Below are 22,318 nucleotides of genomic sequence, written 5' to 3' on the forward strand. Positions count from 1 at the left end.
TCATGAACTCTCCCTTTCATATAAATCATTTTTTTATATTTAGATAACATAATATATACTATTATTTACTTATTTAGTTATTTTTATCATAATTTTGTATATAATCATAATTACTTTTTATCTTGTTAACAACATTACTTTACAGTTTTACTAATGATGATGCCATTATCAGTTTGTACTTTTTTCTATAAATATTTGTGTGTAAGGTTACAATGTAATTTGTATGCTTCCCAGCTATACACCGGGATCATGGGTAGAAAACGTAGGTGGCTTGACCATGAGTGACTACAACGTGCCGAAAACAACCACTCTTCTAATAATCGGCCCGAAAGGATCTGGTAAAAGTAGTCTTGTTAACAGAATTACACGAGTGTTTGAAGATGACAAGTTTGCACCAGAAAGAGCCCAGGTTACATGCACGCGTTTAGTCCATTGTTGTTAAGTGTACTTAGGCCTGTAAGCGAGCCGAAAAAACAACAACAACGGCATGTTCGTGTTCCTTCATTTAACTTTAAATGAATACGAACACAAACACTTAATCAGACAAATATATTCGTTATTTTAAAAAATGAACATGTTTGTATTCATGTATGTTTGTTTGTTTAAAATCTAAACGGACAATTGACAAACATAAACAAACATAAATGAGCAAAGATAAACGGGTAGAAACGAACATATATGAACAAACATAAATGAACACAGACAAACAACTATTAAACCATTAAGTAGACAGCTCATTCAGATAATATTTAATTATTTTTTATTAATATGTAAATGAACATAAATAAACGAAACATTCATGAACATAATGAGCGAACGAAACATGTATTCATGTTTGTTTGTTTAATTGAAGGAACACAAATTTTTTTGTTCATGTTCGTTCGTTTATTAAATTAACGAACATAAACGAACTTCCCGCCAAACGGTTCACGAACAGTTCACTAAACGTTCAGTTTGTTTACATGCCTAAGTGTACTTGCAGCATTTTTTTGTTATTGGTAAGAGTTTAATAATCTCGATCGTTTTAGATAATTCATCCATTTGGGATGGCACGTGTTTCCTCCGAGAGTATATGGTACCAAGAAACTCAACTTCTTTCTGTTTATACTACACGCGTGGATTTTCAAGCGATTTGAGTGAAAATTTCGAGATGATTATGCAATGGATGACAAAAGGCGTCTGCAATGGAGAATTGGTGAAAAGGTTGTTTATGTAAATTGTGTAGGAAATGATGTAACCGACTGTAGCCAAAACAATCTACATAACCGAACCCACCCCAAAACCGAGCTGAAGCCATTGTTAACCTTGAAAAACTGAAACTGGTCGGTTTTCGAAAACCCAAAAACTAAACTTTTGGTTGTTGGTTTGGTTTGAGCCCCAAACTGACCCATTCACACCCATAGTTATAAACTGTTGAAACCGACCAAACTGAACTAGCAGAAGCAATTCAGCCGGTTTGAAATCTCATGGTTCGGTTTTGGTGGTTTGCTCGATTGATGGTTTGGTACTTGGAAATGGCTGTGTAAACCAAAACAACTCGTTTAACTTCTATTATATATATATATGGTAAGGACCTAAGCGAACCATTTGAAAATTGAGAACTTTGAGAACCATTTTGGACCACTAAAAAACCTCTAAAAAAATATTTAAAAAAATTATAAAACAAAATTTAAAAAAAAACAAAATTATAGTTAAAAAATTTTTAAAAGTAAAAAAACCAAAATTATTATCTTTCATAATTTCATTCTGGTTTCATAAAAAAAACAACATCGTATTATACACATGTGTATAATTTCATTTAATCTCTACTTACATAATGTACATATATGTACATTATTATTTACCTTAAATTGTACATATGTGTATAAAAAACATGTATGTACATATTATACATATATGTTTAATTTAGCTAAACTGAGACGTTTTTTTAATGAAACCGGGATGATAAATAAGAATTTTGGTTTTTTTAATTTTTTTAATTTTTTCTTTTTTTTTTTGTTTTATGATTTTTATATTTTTAGGTTTTTAGTGGTTCAAAATGGTTCTCATGGTTCTCACATGATCCTGATCCTATATATATATATATATATATATATATATATATATATATATATATATTGGAATATGTAGTTATATATGTGTGTAATCATTAACCATGTATATCATTTTAAAAGGTTTAATACAAACTAATGTTTTGAAAAAAGAAATCATCAACCAGGACAGTTTACGGGCAGCTGCCATGCCAGATTTCCTTAAATCAGTTTTTTTAAGAAGTTGTGAGTTGTTTTATTTAAGTTTTGAAAGTTGATTATCCTAAACATAAACCCTTTCTTGATATACTTATTATTAAAACATTTTTTATGTTATTGCCTCGGATAGTCCAAGTATACGGATCAGACTGAGGTGTGCAACTCGCCAAAATAACCTACTCGCCAAAATAACCTCCCGAGTTATGAAAGAAGGCGAGTTGACTTTGTTATATTTGTGGTCAACGGGCTTTCGGTTTTGAAATGTATGGAGAGCAGAGGATCCGACACCCAATACATGCATATGGTTACTGAGGCTTTCAGTTCACCATTTTTGTCTTTTAAAGGTACCATGAAAAGAAATATTTACACACTTGTTCTATTATATTTTTGATAGGCCTGTAAACGAACCACACGAGCACGAACGGAGCATGGTTGTGTACTTGTGTTCGTTCATTTAACTTTAGCCGAACAAATGATCGAACACGGACAATGTTTTCGTGTTCGTGTTCATTCGTTCATAAATGAAATGGGCATGCTCGTGTTTGTTTATTTTCGTTCGTTAATAATATAAGAGAACCCTTCACGAACATAAATAAACATAACTAAGCGAACACTAGTCAATTAAAATTACATGTGTACAATAATTTGTAATGAATCTAAAAAGTTTAATGAGTATATAAATGAACGTAATAGAGTGAACGAACTTAAAACGAACATATATAAATGAATTTAAATGAATGAACGTAAATCAACGTTCATGAACGTAAATAAACAAACGAGACACGTATTCATGTTTGCTCATTGAACTAAATGAACAAAAAAATTTGTTCATGTTCGTTTGTTTATTAAATTAACGAACATGAACGAACTTCCCTCCGAACAGTTCATTGGACGTTTGAGTCATTTATAGACCTATATTTGGATAATTTTCAACTACTTTCATGGTCAATGTTTCAGATCATAAGCCGGTTATTGCAATTACACATGGAGATCTACTTTCAATCTCTGAGCGTGCACGCGTTCGTGTTTATTTAGGACTTGCTCTTGGTGTTCATCCAAGTAAACAAACATCTGATATTCCAGGTGAAGATTTCATAGTCATTTCTGTTGGTGTTCTAGCTTGATAGTGAGTTGACTAGCAATGCTCTTTGTGATTTCAGATAACTGTGAACCCACAACTGACTTGACCATTGTTGACTTGGTGCGGTATGCTCTTGAACATGCAGATAGAAATCTTCCCCGCAAATCCCGACCCACAATTAACAAGGTAAGAGTCTGCAATGATAATAATAATAATAATAATAATAATAATAATAATAACAATAATAATAATAGTAAAAATAATGATATAATAAAAAAAAATTAGTTACATGGATGGTTCTCGTAGTTTGTCCCAGTTGTTTGTTAGATCGTCACGCTTGGAAAGGATGTCAGTTTAGTTTTTATTATAAGTGTGTAAAATGACCAAAATGTCCCTTAATATAAAAAACAAAAAAAGCCTAAAACTCTTTGTGGGCCCATGTAATATTAAAAAAATATATATTTAAAGTAACTAATATATAAAATGGTCCCTTTAAATAATTTAACAGAAAATCTTAACTTACATCCAATCCAGACGAAAAGCGTGAGAATATCGCAAACAGTAAGGACCATATTCGCAATTTATTAGTCCTAGGGAAGAAAGGTGAAATCCGTGCAAAACACGCAGATGGTCTGAGTAAATTACTCTAATAATAAAAATATAGTACTTTTTGTTTCTCTTGCACATACAACCGGTTTCTATGTGTTTATACTTCAGCAATAATGCTGGCTAGACAGGAAAATGATCAAGTTTGGTAGTTAGCCAAACCTGTATATTTTAAGTATGCGTTGGAGCAGGCTGGTTCGGTTTGGGCCAACCCATACATCAACTTTTTTATAATCTTATAGATAAATAACGTGCTAAATATGATTACATAACCTATATCATCACAAAAAAATCCAAGTTTTATTTAATTAATCGATTTAGGAGGTTTTACGCATTCTTTCTACTGGACCGTTTCCTTTTTATCTAAATCCTTTAGTTTGACCGTTTGACGAATTAGACCCACTATGCGTATATAATGCAGGGTTCTACTATTCTGCGTTGGACCCATTTGCTACTCCTACTAGCTGTTGGAATCTTCCTGCGTGCGGTCTATTTTCATGGGTTCGGTTCTCTGAAACTTAATCCAGCATGCGTTCCTGAACCAAGCCTGGAAATAAAGAAAGTTATGGAATGTGATCAAGAAAGTGTTCCCAAACCAGACATGAAAATAAACAAAGTTACAGAAATTGATCCCGGGATTGTTCCTGAACCAAGCCTGGAAATAAGGAAAGCTATGGAATTTGATCAAGAAAGCGTTCCCGAACCACATGAACAAAACCTGGAAATAAAGGAAGTTAAAGAAATTGATCCAGGAATTGTTCCTGAATATATCTTGGAAATGAAGAAAGATATTCCAGAAAGTGTTAGTTCTAAACCAAGCAAGAAAACAAAGAAAGCCAAAACAAAATACAATGTGAATAAAGTCGAACCGATCCTGAGACTAGACTGGAATACGATTCGACACGTTTGGTAAACGTAGGCTTGTGGGCTTGTACTGGTTCAACCGACACGCAGGTGTGTATAAATAAGTTTACATCTTTAGAGAACATGTAAATTTTATGTAAACTAGTTTTTGTACCCCGTGCGTTGTGGCGTGCGGGTGTTATCAATATATTGACGGTTGTTGATAATGAAAACGAATACCTGTACCGGTTCGGTTAGTATCGGTTTGGGTAGTTACGGTACCAGCAATCGGTATGTTTACAATACAAAAAATTATAATATTCCCAACACCACTCATACGATACAAAAAAAAAGTTTGTTTACGATTGTTTATTACATTAAAGTTGTTTGATCTAACCGAGCTATTCCCGTGTTCCGATCTTTCCATTTTTTAACCCATATCTTGGGTAAAGTAGTTCCTTAGGGGCTATTTGGTAATCTCTTAATAGTCACTAAGAGGCTACCCCTTAATGGTTTATAGCCTATGAATCGCTACCAAACAACCATTAGCTTTTGGACAGGGCATGTGGGAACCAGGAGGTAGCGCGTCTGTTAAAGCAATCGCGCAAATGCGTTTATTCTAGCATTCCAGGCCAACTACAATACAAGTCATGAGCAATATAAACCCTTTTAAAAGTTTTTTAAGACATGTATTTGAACACCACCAAATTACAATATATAAGACCATATATTTATAGATACAAATATAAGTTATATCTCCTGAATAAACTTGGTAAATAAACCCGATAAAGCTCACGGCGACAAAATATATATTTAAAGCCACATTATTTTAACACCAAAGGAAACTTAAAATAGCAAGCTAATGCAAGTAGACATTACTCGAGTACACGTCTACTTGGGTTTAAAAGGCTCAACCCTGACCGCAGTTGCACCATACGCTGAAGGGTTAAGCTCATTCCATGCATCAATCCAAGTAACCATGGCATCACAAAGCTTCTCAAAGTAAGGATCAATCGAGACAAGCTTCTCTTTGGCGAGCTTTGAGAGCTCGAGGTAGCATTCTTGCTCGGTTGTGCATTCTTTTGGAAGGTTAACATTTTGAAAAAATGGAATCATGTCTTCTTGACAGAATAGGCCCTTGAATTCTTTCTTTAAGTTTACAAATGGGTTACTTGCTTTGCTATGGGAAAGGTATGGTAACCCTGTTTTCACTCCTAGTACAATGTACTTGGCAATTTCGACATGTTTATTTACGTAGCGGTTTTAATGGGCCTGGCCCACAAGCCCATTTTGTCTAACCCAATTCAGCCCAAACAAAAGTTAAACATTCTAACTGACTCGACCTGACCCATTGCCAAATCAATGAAACAAATAAAATACCTTAGCGCACCAGCCGGCCCACATATCATCATACCGACCAATAGGATGACCATCTCCAAAGAGCCCAAAATACATGGCGGGCCCAATGAGTTCCCTATTGAAAGCAAGGTTCATGGCACACATAGGGAAAAGGGTCTCTTTTGGGATGGTCATGACGGCATCCACATACCTACAATTTCGAAGATTTTTAATCACATTGAGTATATATCTAGAAATAAAATAAACAAATTATTGTGACTTGAAGCAAAAATCGACCGGATGGACCTGGTGTTGCGTTCACGAGACTTGACGAGTTGGGTTGGGGCATCATAATCGAGGATATTAAGCCAAAGACCATGAGAAATGGCGGTGGTGACACCTTCCCTTAGACTGAAGGGATACCCCCTCACGAAGTCAGCACCTTCACGATAAGGGTCGTATAATGTGTTGAAAAAGAAGGGTGTTGATAGTGTTGACAAGTTGTGAATGTGTTGTGCCAATGCATTGATCTCTTGGCCACTTGGATCCTTAGCAACCTTCATTTCATCACAAAAAAATATATCAACATTCATGCATATATTAACAGAAAAGTTAACGAAAGTTAGGCTTACAAAGCAGTCGTCGTCAATGGTGAAGATGTACTTCTTCTTGGAAACAAGGAATCCAAAGCAGCGACAAGCGCCATCCTTGAATGAAATGCAGCTGGCTTTAGGGCCAAGGATCCGCTCAATATCATTGCGGTTATAGAGTTCATAATCGTATCCTTCAGGTACTCGAATATTTATGGACGGATCGCCATCTTGAACAATGATCAGATGGTAAGGCTGGAAGAAAGGTCTCCACTGCTCAAGGAAATCAAGGTTTCGAATGGTGGGAATGACGATGTCTACGTCGTTGACCGAAGGCGGTGTTACTAAGGTTGTTGGGTAAGACATGGCGGTGATGTGATGAGTGAATTTGGGGGTTGAGAAGTGAGTATTTAAGAGTGTAAGCATGCAACTGTTGGAGAGGAAGATGTTGTCATGAGGATGTGTTGTTGATGAGAGATTTTTCGTATAAAATGCTACAAGTTTACCAAAGTAGTTATAGTAGTGACGTTTGTAAAATATGTATTAGATAGGCAAGATTAAAAGTTATGAATATATTTTACTTTTAAAGTGACAAGTTTTATCTATTTTTCTGTTTTTAATTTTAACTAGTGCGGTTCAACCCATGAGCTAAATGAGGATGCGACGAGAATTTGATTGGTATAAATTTGATTTGTCACAGCGTGTGAAAATCAAAGATAAAGTATGAAAATATTTTGTTATACGTTATATACACAAATAACTTTTGATACTATATAGAATGGTAGAATGGTAAAGTGAGCTTCTACAACCGGATCGATTTTGAAGTCACCACGTCGTTATCATCACCATATACAACCACCGACACCAATTATTATAGTCACCATGTTCATTGCACATTCAACGCCTCCAGCCACTTATGTAACCATCGTCGTCACCACCTCTGCTGCCGCTTACTCCACCACACTCATCACAACTCGAACCCACTTTGATACTTTTTTCTCTTTCTAATACGTTTTGACATAAACTTGTTTTAGTCTAACAACTTGTTTTGACACGTACCCATTCGGCACTTTTTAAAATGACTTGTATTTACTCGAGTCTAGTTTGACTCGAACTTTTTTTTCCTATAGTTATTTTTGATTTGGGGACTTATATTACATATTAACTATTCATGCTTATTTTGTCGAGTTTTATATATTGTTTCTAACAACTTGTTTTGACACGCACCCATTCAACACTTTTTGAAATGGCTCGTATTTACTAGAATCTAGTTTGACTCGAACCCATTTGGACATATTAATTTTTAACGATCCATGCTCGTGTTGCCGAGTTATGTATATAATATATGCAAATTTAAGAAGTCTATTAGTCTTTAGTTCTGTGACAAAACTCAACGGATAATACGTCCTTTTATAACTAGATGATACGTATTCAATAACTATACATTGTAATTTATCATTTTTATCTTTGTAATTTGTAGCCAATACGAAAATTCCTTCATGATATCACAAGTAGGTTAATTAGCACCGAACAAGTATAGAGGCACTTAAAAATGCAAATAAATGTGTTTCACTTAGATTGTTATTTATCACACTTCATCAATGAACAAGTGGTTCACACGAAGCAATTTCTACGACACTTTATCTAATCAACTTTAACTTTATAGATGATGTATGATTGTATGTATGTGTTTTTTATATTACTATTATATAATTAACTAATACTTACAATAATTATTCAATATGAATACCTTTTTTATCACATTTGGAATTATTTTCTTCTTTTAAGCTATAAATTGTTTAACTATTTTTCTATTTATATTTAATTTTATTTATTTGCTAAAAGTAAATACGAGAGAACGTTGAACATTTTAACGTATTAAAGTTTCAATAGAAGTCATATACTTATTTAAACACTTGAGTAATTGAGTTCATTTATAAATTATAATGTAATTTGTTGACAAAAGCAATAGTCGAGATGCATTCATTTTAGAAATCTAAAAAATGTTGAGAGTTGCGAGAATCACATAATGCACTTGTACATAGTGCATTAGATATAATCAAAGTAGTGGGAAAGAAAAATTGTAATAGTTATGTAACCGTCTCATGTATCAAAATTAAAATACCAAGTATAAGCGTACGTATTATACGGTTCCCATTGTTAATAACCTTTTCTAGTTCTCATTGGAAGTTTGAACATTTCCCTATGACTCCTGTGTATTCACATGTTTATATCTACGTGACTTTATTATGGGTGGTTTATGCCTTACATTACAAGACACAAGGAAATGTAGAGGTGCATAAATCGGGTCTTTCAAAAACCCGGTTTCGTCGGGTATGACCGGGTATTGGTAATACGTGATTCGGGTTCGGTCCGGGTATTACTTCAAAAAGCCATACTCTATGTATCGGGTATAGAACCAAGTATTTTAAAACCAGATATTTTAATCTCCTATTTCTGGGTATTAAAAACCCCTACTTTTGGGGTTTCTTGGGTTTTAATCCAGATATTTTTCGGGGCATAGATTGAATTTTTTAAGAGGTTGTACTTTTTAGAGATATTTTTCAGGTATAGATCGGATATTTTAAAAACCCGGTTTCGGGTATTGGAAAAACTCGGTTCCGGGTATGGAACCGGTTCCGATTTTCGGGTATTACCGAGTACATATCGGGTCCGGTTAGGGTACTGGTTTTGAAATGCATACCCTATTCGTACTATACGGGTAGGGTCCGATATGGGTTCAGGTATTAAAACCCGGGTGTAAAAAACCGGTTCCGGGTTTTTTTTTTCAGGTTCGTCTCCGGCTTTGGGTTTTTTGTGCAACTCTAATAAAATATGTCCGTTAAAAGTTGTGTCTGTGGCTTGTTACTTTTGTTAGTGTGAAAAGAAATCCAAAATCTAAAACAAAAAAGAATTTAGGCCTTCTTTATTTTAGTAAGCTCTGTGCCAACAATTTTAAATCCTAAATGCCCAAAAGGTCCCCTTAAAAGAATGAAATGTAATTGCATTATTTATTGCTAAACACGGTTATAACTTACAATACACATAAATGAAGTATAATTGCACTTCAGGTGGATAAAGGTAAACTATTACAAGGTATCCACGGGTAAAACCTTACGAGAAGGTTGAGGGTTCAAGTCCCGTAATAGATAGCGATGTATAAGGATACTTAGATTGTTGTAACAAAAATGTAATATAGAAGGATTGAACAAGTAAAAATAAAACATATAGTCAGCCCTATGATAGAATAGTTGTAAGCAACTCATTATAATTTACAAGTAAAAGTTTAAATATTTAAATTTTTATTGTTTATATGATACTTCTCTATACTTAATATAAGGGCTACTCTTACAACCTAAAACTGTTATCAGAAAATTCCTTTGCCTATTTAGTAATTATCAATTTCGAGTACGTAAGTTTCCTTGAAAGAAAGAGAATTATGATCACATTTTATACGAATTTCAAATTACTATGTTAGAGATACTTGGTAATGAGAGATGTCAAATATCACCAATATGTTTTGAAGACATTTTGCATAAATGGAAAAGCGAACTTCACATTGAAATATACTTAGGTAGGTATAATAACCGGGCAACCAAAATCAAAGTTCAAGCTCCTTTGAGCAAACATACATCAGTAGCGATATGATGTTCCAAATGTCATAAACGATATCATAGCCACTCTTATTTTGTGTCATTTTTACGATGGTCAGCAAGCCTCGTTGAAAACAACGAGTCTCAAACGGGGGGGAGAGTTGAGTATGTGTTTGTGACACTAAGGCGAATTTCACAACATTCTTTTTTCTTCAACAAGAGGAATAATTTATGTTAATAAATATCCCGCCTCAAACATAACCGTATTGTTTTGACGTATTGGTTGTGGTTTTCTTTTACGGTTGCTATAGTGTATGTAGCTATCGTAACTGAATCACACAGGCTGATAGTCCTAGCTAGTTTTAGGTTTAAATAAGGAGTTAGTAATATAAGAAAAAAACACGACAGCCATGTTTAACTTTATTCTGTTAAAACTATTATTATATTTATATTTACAGAGTTGATTAAATCTTTACCTAAATCTAAAAATCAAACAATATTTACTTAACAAAAATAGTGTTTATTAACTTATTATATATAGGAAACCCAAAACAAAACACTTCCAAACCCAACTAACGAAACCCCCTATATTCATTCGACTTTCAAAACTGCGGAAAACCGTTGTTGTTTCATCAAACAAACAAATTTCAATTTGAAATCACAAATCAATCAAACCCCATGAAACCTGCAGGCTTCTCTAATCTTGACCCACTTCAAAAACAATTCAAAACCCTTGAATTGGAATGGGATTCCATCAAGCAATCAATCTCCAGATCCAACCGCCGGACCTCCACCACCCTCTCCGGCGACTATAATATTATTCAGCCGTACACCGATTCACCCAAAGAACTCATGTCATTGCTACAGAATAATAATGAGTGTTCACCTGATTCAGTATGCCGTGATCATGAAGCTGCAGTTGATTTTGATGATGTGGTAGTTAGTCCAGTTGGAAGAAGATTGTTCGAGGAATCCGAGGTGGATTCCGAGGATAATAATAATAATAATAATAATAATAATAATAATAATAATAATGTATGTTTTGATGTTGATGACAAGAGTGAAGTTGGTACGGAGGTTTTGTTAAAGGGTTTTGGAGAATGTGATGTTTCGGATTCGGGACAATCGAATGGTGTGTTAGTTGGAAGAAGGTTGTTTGAGGAGTCCGAGGTGAGTTCGGAGGATGATAATGATGGATATCACGGTGTATGTTTTGATGTTGGTGCGAAAAGTGAAGTTAGTAAGGAGTTTTTGTTCAAGGGTTTTGAAGAATGTGATGGAAAGAAGAGTATGGATTTGAAGCGGTGTGATGTGGCGGAGAGGGGTGGAAGTGTGGTGGCGGTGAAGAGTGGTGGCCGTGGTGGAAGGGGTGGTTTAGTTGGGAGATGGTTTGTTAGTGTGATTATGGTGTTGTTTGTACTTGTAATTGTTGCATTTGAGTGTGGGAGTGAAGATAATGACATTCTAGTTCCAACATGAAATTCAATCTAAATGTTTTTTTTATATATATTATTATGTTTGTTTCCTTATCTTTGAGTTCTTGTCTTGACTTTTGAGTGTTTGACATGTTACATTCTAGAGTAGACCTTGTGTTAAGTGTTTAAAGAGAGAAGTTTTGGGGTGTAAACGTGTTGAGCTGCGGAAGCTCGAGTTTGGCTCATAAGTATTTTGTTAAGATCGAGCTTGTTTAGGCACTGATTTGGGTTTTAGTGAGCTGAGCAGCTCATTAGCAACTTGAAGGGTTTACACCCTAAAATACTGGTCATGACGCTAAGTCAGGCTGAACAGTTCCTAACTCGAAACTCGTTAAAAATAAACTTCAGAAACTTACTTGAAATCGGCTTGTTTACAAACCGTGCCAACATAGCTTGGCTTGAATTATTTTACTTTATTATTTTTATTGTATCTATAAAATTGATTGAGTGGTGGACGGTTTTGGGCTAGGTACTTCGTAAAAGCAATAGTTATACAATTTTTTAATTTAATTTTCTAAATTTTGCCCAACACCCAATACTAATTGTTGCTCCAAAAAAAACTCACTTGAAATCGACTTGCTAACAAACCAAACCAGCTTGGCTAGCATCGCTTATAAACGCCGAGGCCTGGCTCGTTTACAGTTCCATAGAAGTTATGGAGTGTCTACTATCTATGCTGGGTTTTTAAAACCATGTCAGTATAACACCTTTTTAAACATATATCCCACACATAAACGAAAACAATACTATACTCATACTTTCATATCTAGAAACATAACTACATAAGTCATCTCTCTCAAATAAATTCACTAAGACAAAATAAAGCCGGTGACGACAAATTCCAAAACAAACATTATTCCAACAGTAAAGAAAACTAAAAACAAACATTACTCGACTCCAACTCTACTTGGCTTTAGAACCCTCAACTTTACCCACGGTTGCACCATCTGTCACTGGGTTGAGCTCATCCCAAGCATCAATCCAGGTAACCATGGCATCGCTAAGTTTCTCAAAGTAAGGATCAATGGGGCCTAGTTTCTCCTTTACGAGCTTTGAGAGCTCGATGTAGCATTTCTGTGTGGTTGTGCATTCTTTGGGAAGCGTGACGTTTTGGAAAAACGGAATAATGTCTTCTTGCCAGTAAATGCCTTTGTATTCTTTCTTTAAGTTGACAAACGGGTTGCTTGCTTTGCTGTGCCAAATGTATGGTAACCCGGTTTTCACACCTAGACCCAAATGGTCGCATATCACCTAGAGGTTCCCAATAACTCGATTAATATATGGGTAAACAGGTTGATCCGAATAATAGGTAAAACCAAAAGATTTAGCTACATGGAAATTAGAAATAATGAAATACCTTAGCGCACCAGCCGGCCCACATGTCATCATAGCGACCAAGGGGCTGACCGTCTCCCATGAGCCCAAAATACATGGCGGGTCCAATGAGTTCCCTATGGAAACCAAGGTTCATCCCACACATAGGGAAAAGGGTTTCTTTTGGGATTGTCAGCACAGCATCCACATACCTACATATTTCCATTATTTCAATTAAACTGAGTACATGTATAGACTTAAAAAAACGATTAAATCCGTGTTATTCTATTTGAGCTAAGCCGAGCTGGCTTGGTTTGTAAATGACCCGAACTGAAGCCAAGGTTGGCTCGCTCGTTAACTGTGTTGTTGGCTTGCTTGTTTGAAAAATATACATACAATACTTTGTATTATATGTATGATAAAATTTTGCATTATATGTATGTTATAAAAATAAACGAACCGGCCCAATATCACAAATTCCCTAGTTTATAAATTTTGCATTATGTTAAAAATATATTTTGTTATTTATATTGTTTAGGATGAGTATCATTACAGAACTGTTAAATTATTTAAGAACTTGAAGGAACCATTAAAAACTAACGTTTTTTATAGAAATTTTTGTATGTTAATGCTATTTGGGTGTAATTTTTATCATTTTTATATCTATATTTACGATTATAATTTTGAAAATTAGTTTTTATACATATTTATGTTTTTTTAAACACATATGTAAATTTGTTAGTACATAAGTTTTACACATATGTAAACTTGTGATTAATATATGCAATTAAAAATTTATATATAAAAGATGATAAAACTACTCTTAAATAATGTTAATGTATAAAAAAAATTTTAAAAATGTTTGGTGGTTATGAGTTCCTAAGAGTTCTTAATTTTTTAAAGTTCTTAAATGATACTAACCCTGTTTAACAGTTTTAAAAAAACAAGAAAAATAACCAGCTGGCTCGACAAGCCACTAGCTGGCTTTAACTTTTTACAAACCAAGCTTTAGTTCAATATTACAGATTCTCAAGTTTATTGATTTTGCAGTATATGTAACACTATGTATATTAAGAAATATATTTTTGTCTTTTGTATATCATTATGCGTAAATAAATTAAAAGATAAAATTAAGGAGTAGGCGCAAGAAACCACGAGACGGATCAAGCTTTCAGCTCGTTAAAGATCCAAGCAGAGCCGGCTCGTTTAACTTCAAGCTCAAGCCCAACATGGCTCGGCTCTGCCCGGCTCGTTAACAGCACAATACAGAAGCAAAAATAAGTACCTGGTGTTGCGTTCACGAGGCTTGACGAGCTGAGTGGGGGCATCATAATCGGGGATATTAAGCCAAAGTCCATGAGAAATGGCGGTGGTGACACCTTCCCTTAAACTAAAGGGATACCCCCTCACAAAATCAGCACCTTCACGATATGGGTCGTATAACGTGTTGAAAAAGAAGGGTGTTGCTGGTGTTAATAAGTTGTGAATATGTTGTGCCAATGCATTGATCTCTTGCCCACTTGGATCCTTTGCAACCTTCATTGCAATACGAATAGAAAAATTCAACAATCATGCATATTATATAATAATTAAGATAAGAACAGTAAGTCAAACGTTAGTCGGATGGAATGGCATAAAAATCCTCTCATGTACTTGTTAACGACAAATTTTAGTAAGTTTAATTAATGCTACAAGCATCCAAATGTCATTTTCTTAATTCTTTTTCCTACCATTTCCCACATAAATTACCAGGGCTCTCAATCTTTTTGGAGGCCCAGCGTGCATAATAAAATCACGGCTCTTTTCATAAGAAAATTGCTATCGAACCTATGAATCCAATGTCATCTATGTCTTATGTATAACTATCGGCCAGGAACCTTCTCGCCAAACAATCTCATAATTAAAATTACATATATATAATTTGTTACTGGTTACTTATTAGAATTTGGGGGCCTAAAGTCATTGCTTTATTTAACTCTCGTTTGAGCTAGGAATGAGCTCAGTACCATACCGGTATCAATCCTGAATTTCCCGATCCCAGTTTTTATAAAAACTTGATAAGGCACCGCTACCGTAGGCAAAAATTAGGTAAATAACGGACGATCCCGAATTCCCTGAATCCTGATCCTGATTTTCTTAAAAACTCCGTACTGATACCCTATACCATTTGCTCATCCCAGTTATCTCTAGTTTGAGCTACCCCTACATACACTAAAAATAAAAATGTGACAAAATCTTAACATTAGGAAAATTTACTTAATACCAATTTTAAATTAAAAATAACTAATCTATAATTTAGTGGTAAATTACTATGCTATTCAACGAATATTAGGTTTAACTCTTTCCTAATTGGACAACAAAAAGTCAAAATAATTTGAAAGCCATCGATGAGAAAAAGTCAATAATTTAAAACCCACCACCGGTCCCACAAACCGAACAATCGTACGGCTATCACTAGACCACATACTCCCATCCCACCAAACTTCTACAACACACACCACGTGTCACAATCTAATAACACCCCACATTAACGACCTGGTCAGCGTATCACATCTCCCTAGTCTTCTATTCTTCCCAACTACTGTTGACTAAAGATCTACAATCTCGCTCACCCGTTCACGATCCCTGACTCACTGAGTCAACTCAGTCTTACACAAAAACTGAACAATAATAAAATTGAATCATACTACTTACGAAGCAGTCGTCATCAATGGTGAAGATGTACTTCTTCTTGGAAACAAGGAATCCAAAGCAGCGACAAGCTGAATCCTTGAAGGAGATGCAGCTGGATTTGGGACCGAGGATGCGATTAATATCATTTCGGTTGTAGAGTTCGTAATCGAAGCCTTCGGGTACGCGGATGGTTTTGGATGGATCTCCGTCTTGGACGATGATGAGATGGTAGGGTTGGAAGAACGGGCGCCACTGCTCCAGGAAATCGAGGTTTCGGATTGTCGGGATGACGATGTCGAGGTCGTCGACTAGCGGCGGTGTGATTACCGTCGCTGGAATAGACATGGTGTGATGGTGAGTGAATTTGATGGGGTATTTATTAACAACAAGTGAATGTGGGCCACATGTGGATGCCGTGTTGAGGAGTTGTGTTATAAAGTATGGAAATTATGTAATTTTGAAAAGTATAGATAATTATTAAAATTAATATCATTATATTTTATCTTTTATTTTTAATTAAATAATATTTTTTATATCTTTATTTAATTAAACTCTTCTTATTTATTTTATACACAACCACTTTCTACAAAATATTAATCAAATTATATGGGATGAACGATAGTTTTACAAATATATACAAAAATTACTATGTTATCTCTTTCATCTACTCACAACACCCTAAAATCCTAAATTACTCCTTAAATTATAAAAACCTTACTCACAAAATTTAGTGGTTTGGACGTGAATGCTCCTAGATGCGATTAAGTTGTATGCTATGACTGGATATGACGGGAACTCTGTATGTATCTATTGGTTTGTTATGGTATCGGTATTAGTATTTGTATTGTAATTGAAAGAAAATAAAAAAAGTTGTAACGTGTCTAAAAATGTTGACGCATGTTTTATTCGTTAGTTTTTATTAAACAAAAACACTTAAAAAGTTTAGAAAGATATTTAATTAAACTCGAGTTGAATAATAAAAGGAAAGAAAACTTAAATATCGAAATAATCGGCGAACACTTGTATTCGAAAAGGCGACGAAAAGGCGACGGGTTGTTATAGATTGTGGGTGCCATCAAGTGGTCCAAGTGCCTACGGTTCAAGAAGCAAATTCATAAGATTATATTTGGTTTAAATGAAACGTGTATAACGTTCTGTCACGCAGACAATAGTTTTTAACTTAAACCCATCATTCAACAAACGCGTTGTAGTTTAACTAAAAATTAAATAAAAAAATATTAAAAAAGAAAAGAAAAGAAATGAATGCTTATATGTGCATGTGATTTGTGTCGAATAGTGGACCCCGCCTAATTTTTTGTGTTAAAGGGTACCGATGTGGATAACGCCTCCTCTCATTATTTGTTCAAGAAAATGATTGCATTGCATGCATCTTATATGCTTTATGCTGGATGTTCGTTGTTAATGTTGGAATCATATGATGCATAATTGTATAGGGTATAATGTAACATCTTGATTTAAACCATTTCGTTTGTTTCTTCCAAAATATCTCACGAAACAAATCATTATCCACTGTTCTAATCATACCATAAGACTTGATTGATTAAACAATTGCCTCTTTATAACATGAGTGTGTATGATAATCAAAAAGTCTTTGCCAGAATTAAACAAACATCTTGACAAGTCCATCATCTCATTACTCTACATTGGGACTTTATGGTTCATCACTAATCATTCATTACACATGCATAACATAATTGAGAAGATAAGTCAACTTATTTTATAAACGAGAAAATGTCTAGCTGGTTTACACATGTATTTCGTTAGAGTAAATTACGGTAAGAAAGCAATGAAAGCAAGATTCAAATATGCTTAACGTAAAAATTGGAAGTTAACGCTCACATTCCGAAAATTTGAAAACCAAAAATGTTAGATACAAAAGTAATTTCAAATTATATTGTTGTAAATTTAGAATTTACATATTTCTAGGTAATGGTACAATATATAAGAACTTTGATGCATGGATCAAACATATTCTTTTGATTCTCCGCTCTAGATGAACCAGTGATCAAAGTTTTAAAGTACTCCCTCGCACCGCGGCACCGCCTGCTCTATTCCGTGACAAACGATGCTTGATGCTAAATTAAGGTAAACATATATTGATTCTAACCGAATAAAATCGTTGAACTAGATTATTACGAGGAGTGACTTTCAATTGAAGAAGACTAACCAAGGAATCACATTCCCCTATAACCTATTTGTTAGCTTACTGGGTGCTGATAATTTGTCTCATCTAGCCCACGTGTTATGGCCCAACAAGTTAGATCCATATGTTATGTTTTAAGCTCGCCAGTTATTTTGTTATGGGCTCGAAAATCTTAATGTGTGCTAGCAGCTATATGTGTGTGTGAAAGATATACAAACTGATTTTGTCACGAAAAACGTATAAATAACTATAGAAATTACTAATACTTTACAGTTTTAGAATTATTATTACTCTACTTTATTTTTGTAATGTAATTACTCTAGTTATTTATATTTTTAGTAGATTAATTCAATTAGTACTGGATCCCACTCCTATAGTAATTTAAAAATATGTGAAGTCATAATACTTCATATGTTGTTATCGTTGATGTAAAATCAAATTGTTTCTAAATTTTCCACCATAAATCATAACTCTATCAAATAAATTTGATTCTATTATTGAAATAAAGGTACAAATGATATTACTGAAATGGTAGAGCAATAACTAATTAATAAAAGAATTTCATTAATGCTGCGAACATTTTAAGACAAGTTTATGTTTTGACATTTAAAAAATACACATCACTCTACTATGATATGATTCCAGATATAAATAAAATCAAATAGAAGTGACAAAATAATGTAGGAAAATCTTTTGTATTGGTAATCTTTTGTGACAACTAGCATGAGATTATTTTTTTTTTCCGAAAAGTAACTAGAATGAGATTATACTCCTTATACAAATCATGTCTAAATAATTATCAGTGTTTTATATATAAGCAAACACGTGAAGTGGTTTCTCGCAGCCACGAGCCAATGAAGGCAATCATGAACTCTGAACAGCAAGTGAAATATTCAGTATGATTAGTCATTGTCAGGTGCAGAGGATCTGTTGGACCAAGCCGGTTTGACACTTTTGATTGGTCCGGAAGTAAAAGTGGAGGTTCGGTTCATTGTTTTTTTTTTTCATAGAACGGTCTTTTTTTTAATTATTATTTAGACTATTGCGCTCCTTAAATTCAGAGAGCTCCAACGTACCACTATGGCCAGATCATGTTATTTTAACCAGACTTACGCTAGCTTCAGAGTTTGACTTAGGCGTTCCCCTGATAAACCATATCATTAGCTGCCACTTAACAGACGTTGTGCCGCCACAAGAGCATAACTCTTTGACGTAACACACGGTGGAACGAAAACCCAGGTGAGCTCGGAATCTGAACTGACAACCTTGTACAACTGTACAAGGCTTAGCTCAAATCTTTTTATTTACCAATATTCACCGAAAGTAACACAATTGGGGATCAAACTTCGGCCTCCACCGGAGAGCCCAAACATACCTACCACTAGACCACAAGTCGGGGATATTGCTTTTAAATAGATATATTTATTATTATTTATAAGGGCAACAACATTATAGAGGTGTTCAAAAAACTCGAAATACGTATCCGAAATATCATAAAATCCGAATCCGAATTATCCTAAATGTATATTTTTAATTATTACATAATAAATATTATATTAAATTTCTAATAGTTTTTGGATAATTTTTCAGATATTTTGGATAACTTTTGAATATTTCATATATTTTTTCGGATAATTTGGATAATTTTTTGGATATTTGGACAAATTTTCAGATATTTCGGATATCCGAAATATTTTTAAAAGTAGTTATCTAAATTTTTTTATAATTTTTACTTTTTCCGGATACTTCGGATATCTGGTTCACTATCCATTCGGATATCCAAACTTTGCATATCTGAAATTTTTAATTCAGATAGTCCAAATATCCGATTTTAAGCACCTCTAAGACCACTCCCATTGGGAGAGTTTTGTTCGGTCGGTCGGACCATTTAATTTAAAAATAAAAGCAAAACTCTAATAGCATGGCCAACCTGATGATGATCGGTTGTGGCCCCACTCCATTATCACTTTCTTTTCCCATTTTGTTTTTAAATATATCATCACATGTACATATATCATTAGAGTTCAAATAAAAAGAAGAAGTTTTTTAAGAATGGTAAAAACTAATAGAATTTTGATATTTGGCATTAAAATCTATGATGAAAGAATAATTCTAGGAAACTATGTCGGTTATGAGTATTTCTAGGAAACTATGACGGTTTTTGGTAATTTTAAATCTCAACCATTGATTGATATGATCCAATGGCTATGATTTATTCTTAGTTTTCCTAGGAAATTACTTGTTTTTAGGATAAAGTTTATTATCTAAAATACACATTAACTGATAAAAAAATACCAAAATTCATATTTTTGTTCTCTATTAAAGCGTATAATATTTACGTATTTCGATACCCTCCATCGCTTTCGATCATGTACTTTTAATGTCTTTCAAACTTTTATTTTTTATTATGGATCGAATTTTTATATCGACTTTGATGGTTCGGAAGATTATTTTTTTTATGTAAGGCCCCGTTACCGGTAGCCCTACTTTCGTGTTGGATTTACTCATAAACGCAGTTCTAAATATCAGATTTAATTAAAACATTCGCGGAACATTAAAAACATTCAAACCATTACATTCCATAGCCATAATTCTTGTCTTATCGAGCATTCATAGTCATTTAAACACAAAACATAGTCTTTTAAAATAAAACATCATAGCAAAATCTTCAGATGCCAGCTTCGTCCAACTCTACCATGTGTCCTCCTTAAGCTATCTGCCTCATTCTACTCACCTGCGTGCATACTAAAAGTCAGCTACGCTGAGTGAGTTCTAGTTAATCACATAATCATACGATACCTTCTTACATTTCATACTTGACCTCTTAACTTTCTTTCATACACACATAAGTGTGTATACTTTCATTCTTACATTCATACTTTCTTTACATACATAATCATACGTTTTAAAGAGCTTTTCGCTCTATAACCTCACATATATTATAAGGGTCTGGTCTCTATCATCACAGATATTATAAGGGTCTGGTCCCTAACATCACAGATATTATTAGGGTCTGGTCCCTTTGTTTCGTGTAACTGTACCGTACCTGTTCATACATACTTTCCTTGACAATACGTGCAATCTCCGAAGAGCGTTCACGTACCATCATCATAACATACATACATTATGCATACATCATATATTCACACATACATCATATCTGTCATCATACTTATCAATCATATCTTAACTACCACCTGACGGTACATGCAATATCCGAAGATCGTTCACGCACCGTCAAACAATCATCATACATAAATCATACAAGGCATACAATTACCACTTAAGATAAGTGTATTAAATATTACATCGAGTATGCACACAGCCCCGAAAACATAACAAGGAAGTGGGGCTAGAAACTTACCTCAAGGCGGTTGCGTTCACCGTTTACGGTTATCCTCTTCTTTAGCTGTGCGCGACTAACTGTAAAATAATTATACGTATCAATAACTATCACTACACATATCGTCTTTCTAGTTTAATTATTACCCTCAACGAACGGGGGTCCGGGGGCAACGCCCCTGGCAGCAGGGTTCTAGGGGCGGCAGCCCCTAGTGGGGTTCAAGGGGCAGAGCCCCTGGCTGGGGTTAAGCTTGGAAAAAATTTTATTTTCATTTACTGTCTTAACACATTTTCCATTAGCAGTTTGAATCATTGAATATTATGCTACTTAAAAGTTTAAGGGCTTATTTGTAATTAAATCATTCTTTTCTAAGTCCAGGGACCAATTCAGCCATTATGTTAAACTTCTAATTCGTTACTTATCCTTAACGAACTGACTTGCCATGACGAACTGGTTCTTGTAACGAATTGGAACCTTTAACGAACTGGTTACTTACACGAATTGGACTTTTAACGAACTGGACTCTTAACGAATCAGTCCATGTAGCGAACCAGTCCAAGTAGCGAATTGGACCTTCTAATTCGTTATCTCCCTTAACGAACTGGTCATAACGAATCAAGGGTAATTCGTTACCCTTTTCCCTTAACGAATTGAACACGAACTGAAATCAGTTCGCTATGTTCCCATGGACGAACTAGCTAGCGAATCATCTTTAATTCGCCATATTCCTGTAGCGAACTAGGGTTAGGTCAGGAATGTCAGAACATTCCCTGACATTCCCCCTTAACCTCGTACCACTTTCCGGCGCCGTCATTGCCGGAAAGCCGCCGGAAAAACGCGATTTCACCGTTTTTCGTCCCGTTCGATCCAGATCTGAGCTAGGGTGACTCCTAAGCTCATCATAGGTTCGGTTTATACCCGAATCCACCCGGATCTCGTGACTTAAACGGTTTAACGGTGTCGGCTCGTCGTTTCATGATTATATCTAACGGATTTAAGCTCAAACAGTAAAATACTATCATTACCTCGGGTCGGTTCTCAGTTTCCTT

At 34.5% G+C, this 22,318-nt stretch overlaps 3 protein-coding genes across 3 annotated transcripts; 1 reads left to right on the top strand and 2 right to left on the bottom strand.

Annotated features, from left to right (window-relative positions):
• Positions 1 to 227: 227 nt before the first annotated feature.
• On the top strand, positions 228 to 4,910 carry LOC143597953 (uncharacterized). Its single transcript, XM_077076315.1, has 5 exons — positions 228 to 1,203; positions 2,380 to 2,593; positions 3,207 to 3,332; positions 3,410 to 3,516; positions 4,358 to 4,910. The coding sequence occupies exons 2-5, from the start codon at positions 2,515 to 2,517 to the stop codon at positions 4,847 to 4,849; spliced, it is 804 nt and encodes a 267-aa protein (XP_076932430.1). The 5' UTR covers positions 228 to 1,203; positions 2,380 to 2,514; the 3' UTR covers positions 4,850 to 4,910.
• A 582-nt stretch (positions 4,911 to 5,492) lies between these two features.
• Positions 5,493 to 7,416, bottom strand: LOC143597951 (UDP-arabinopyranose mutase 2-like). The gene is made up of 4 exons (XM_077076313.1): positions 6,750 to 7,416; positions 6,424 to 6,674; positions 6,158 to 6,328; positions 5,493 to 6,016 (listed from the first exon to the last, which is right to left on the bottom strand). The coding sequence occupies exons 1-4, from the start codon at positions 7,131 to 7,133 to the stop codon at positions 5,671 to 5,673; spliced, it is 1,152 nt and encodes a 383-aa protein (XP_076932428.1). The 5' UTR covers positions 7,134 to 7,416; the 3' UTR covers positions 5,493 to 5,670.
• A 5,145-nt stretch (positions 7,417 to 12,561) lies between these two features.
• On the bottom strand, positions 12,562 to 16,130 carry LOC143597952 (UDP-arabinopyranose mutase 1-like). The gene is made up of 4 exons (XM_077076314.1): positions 15,784 to 16,130; positions 14,375 to 14,625; positions 13,133 to 13,301; positions 12,562 to 13,026 (listed from the first exon to the last, which is right to left on the bottom strand). The coding sequence occupies exons 1-4, from the start codon at positions 16,105 to 16,107 to the stop codon at positions 12,679 to 12,681; spliced, it is 1,092 nt and encodes a 363-aa protein (XP_076932429.1). The 5' UTR covers positions 16,108 to 16,130; the 3' UTR covers positions 12,562 to 12,678.
• Between the last annotated feature and the right edge of the window lie 6,188 nt (positions 16,131 to 22,318).

The sequence above is a fragment of the Bidens hawaiensis genome, unplaced genomic scaffold, assembly GCF_021521415.1.
Source record: "Bidens hawaiensis isolate Kalapana, Puna unplaced genomic scaffold, B.hawaiensis_p1.1 tig00049269_1, whole genome shotgun sequence".
NCBI lineage: Eukaryota > Viridiplantae > Streptophyta > Magnoliopsida > Asterales > Asteraceae > Bidens > Bidens hawaiensis.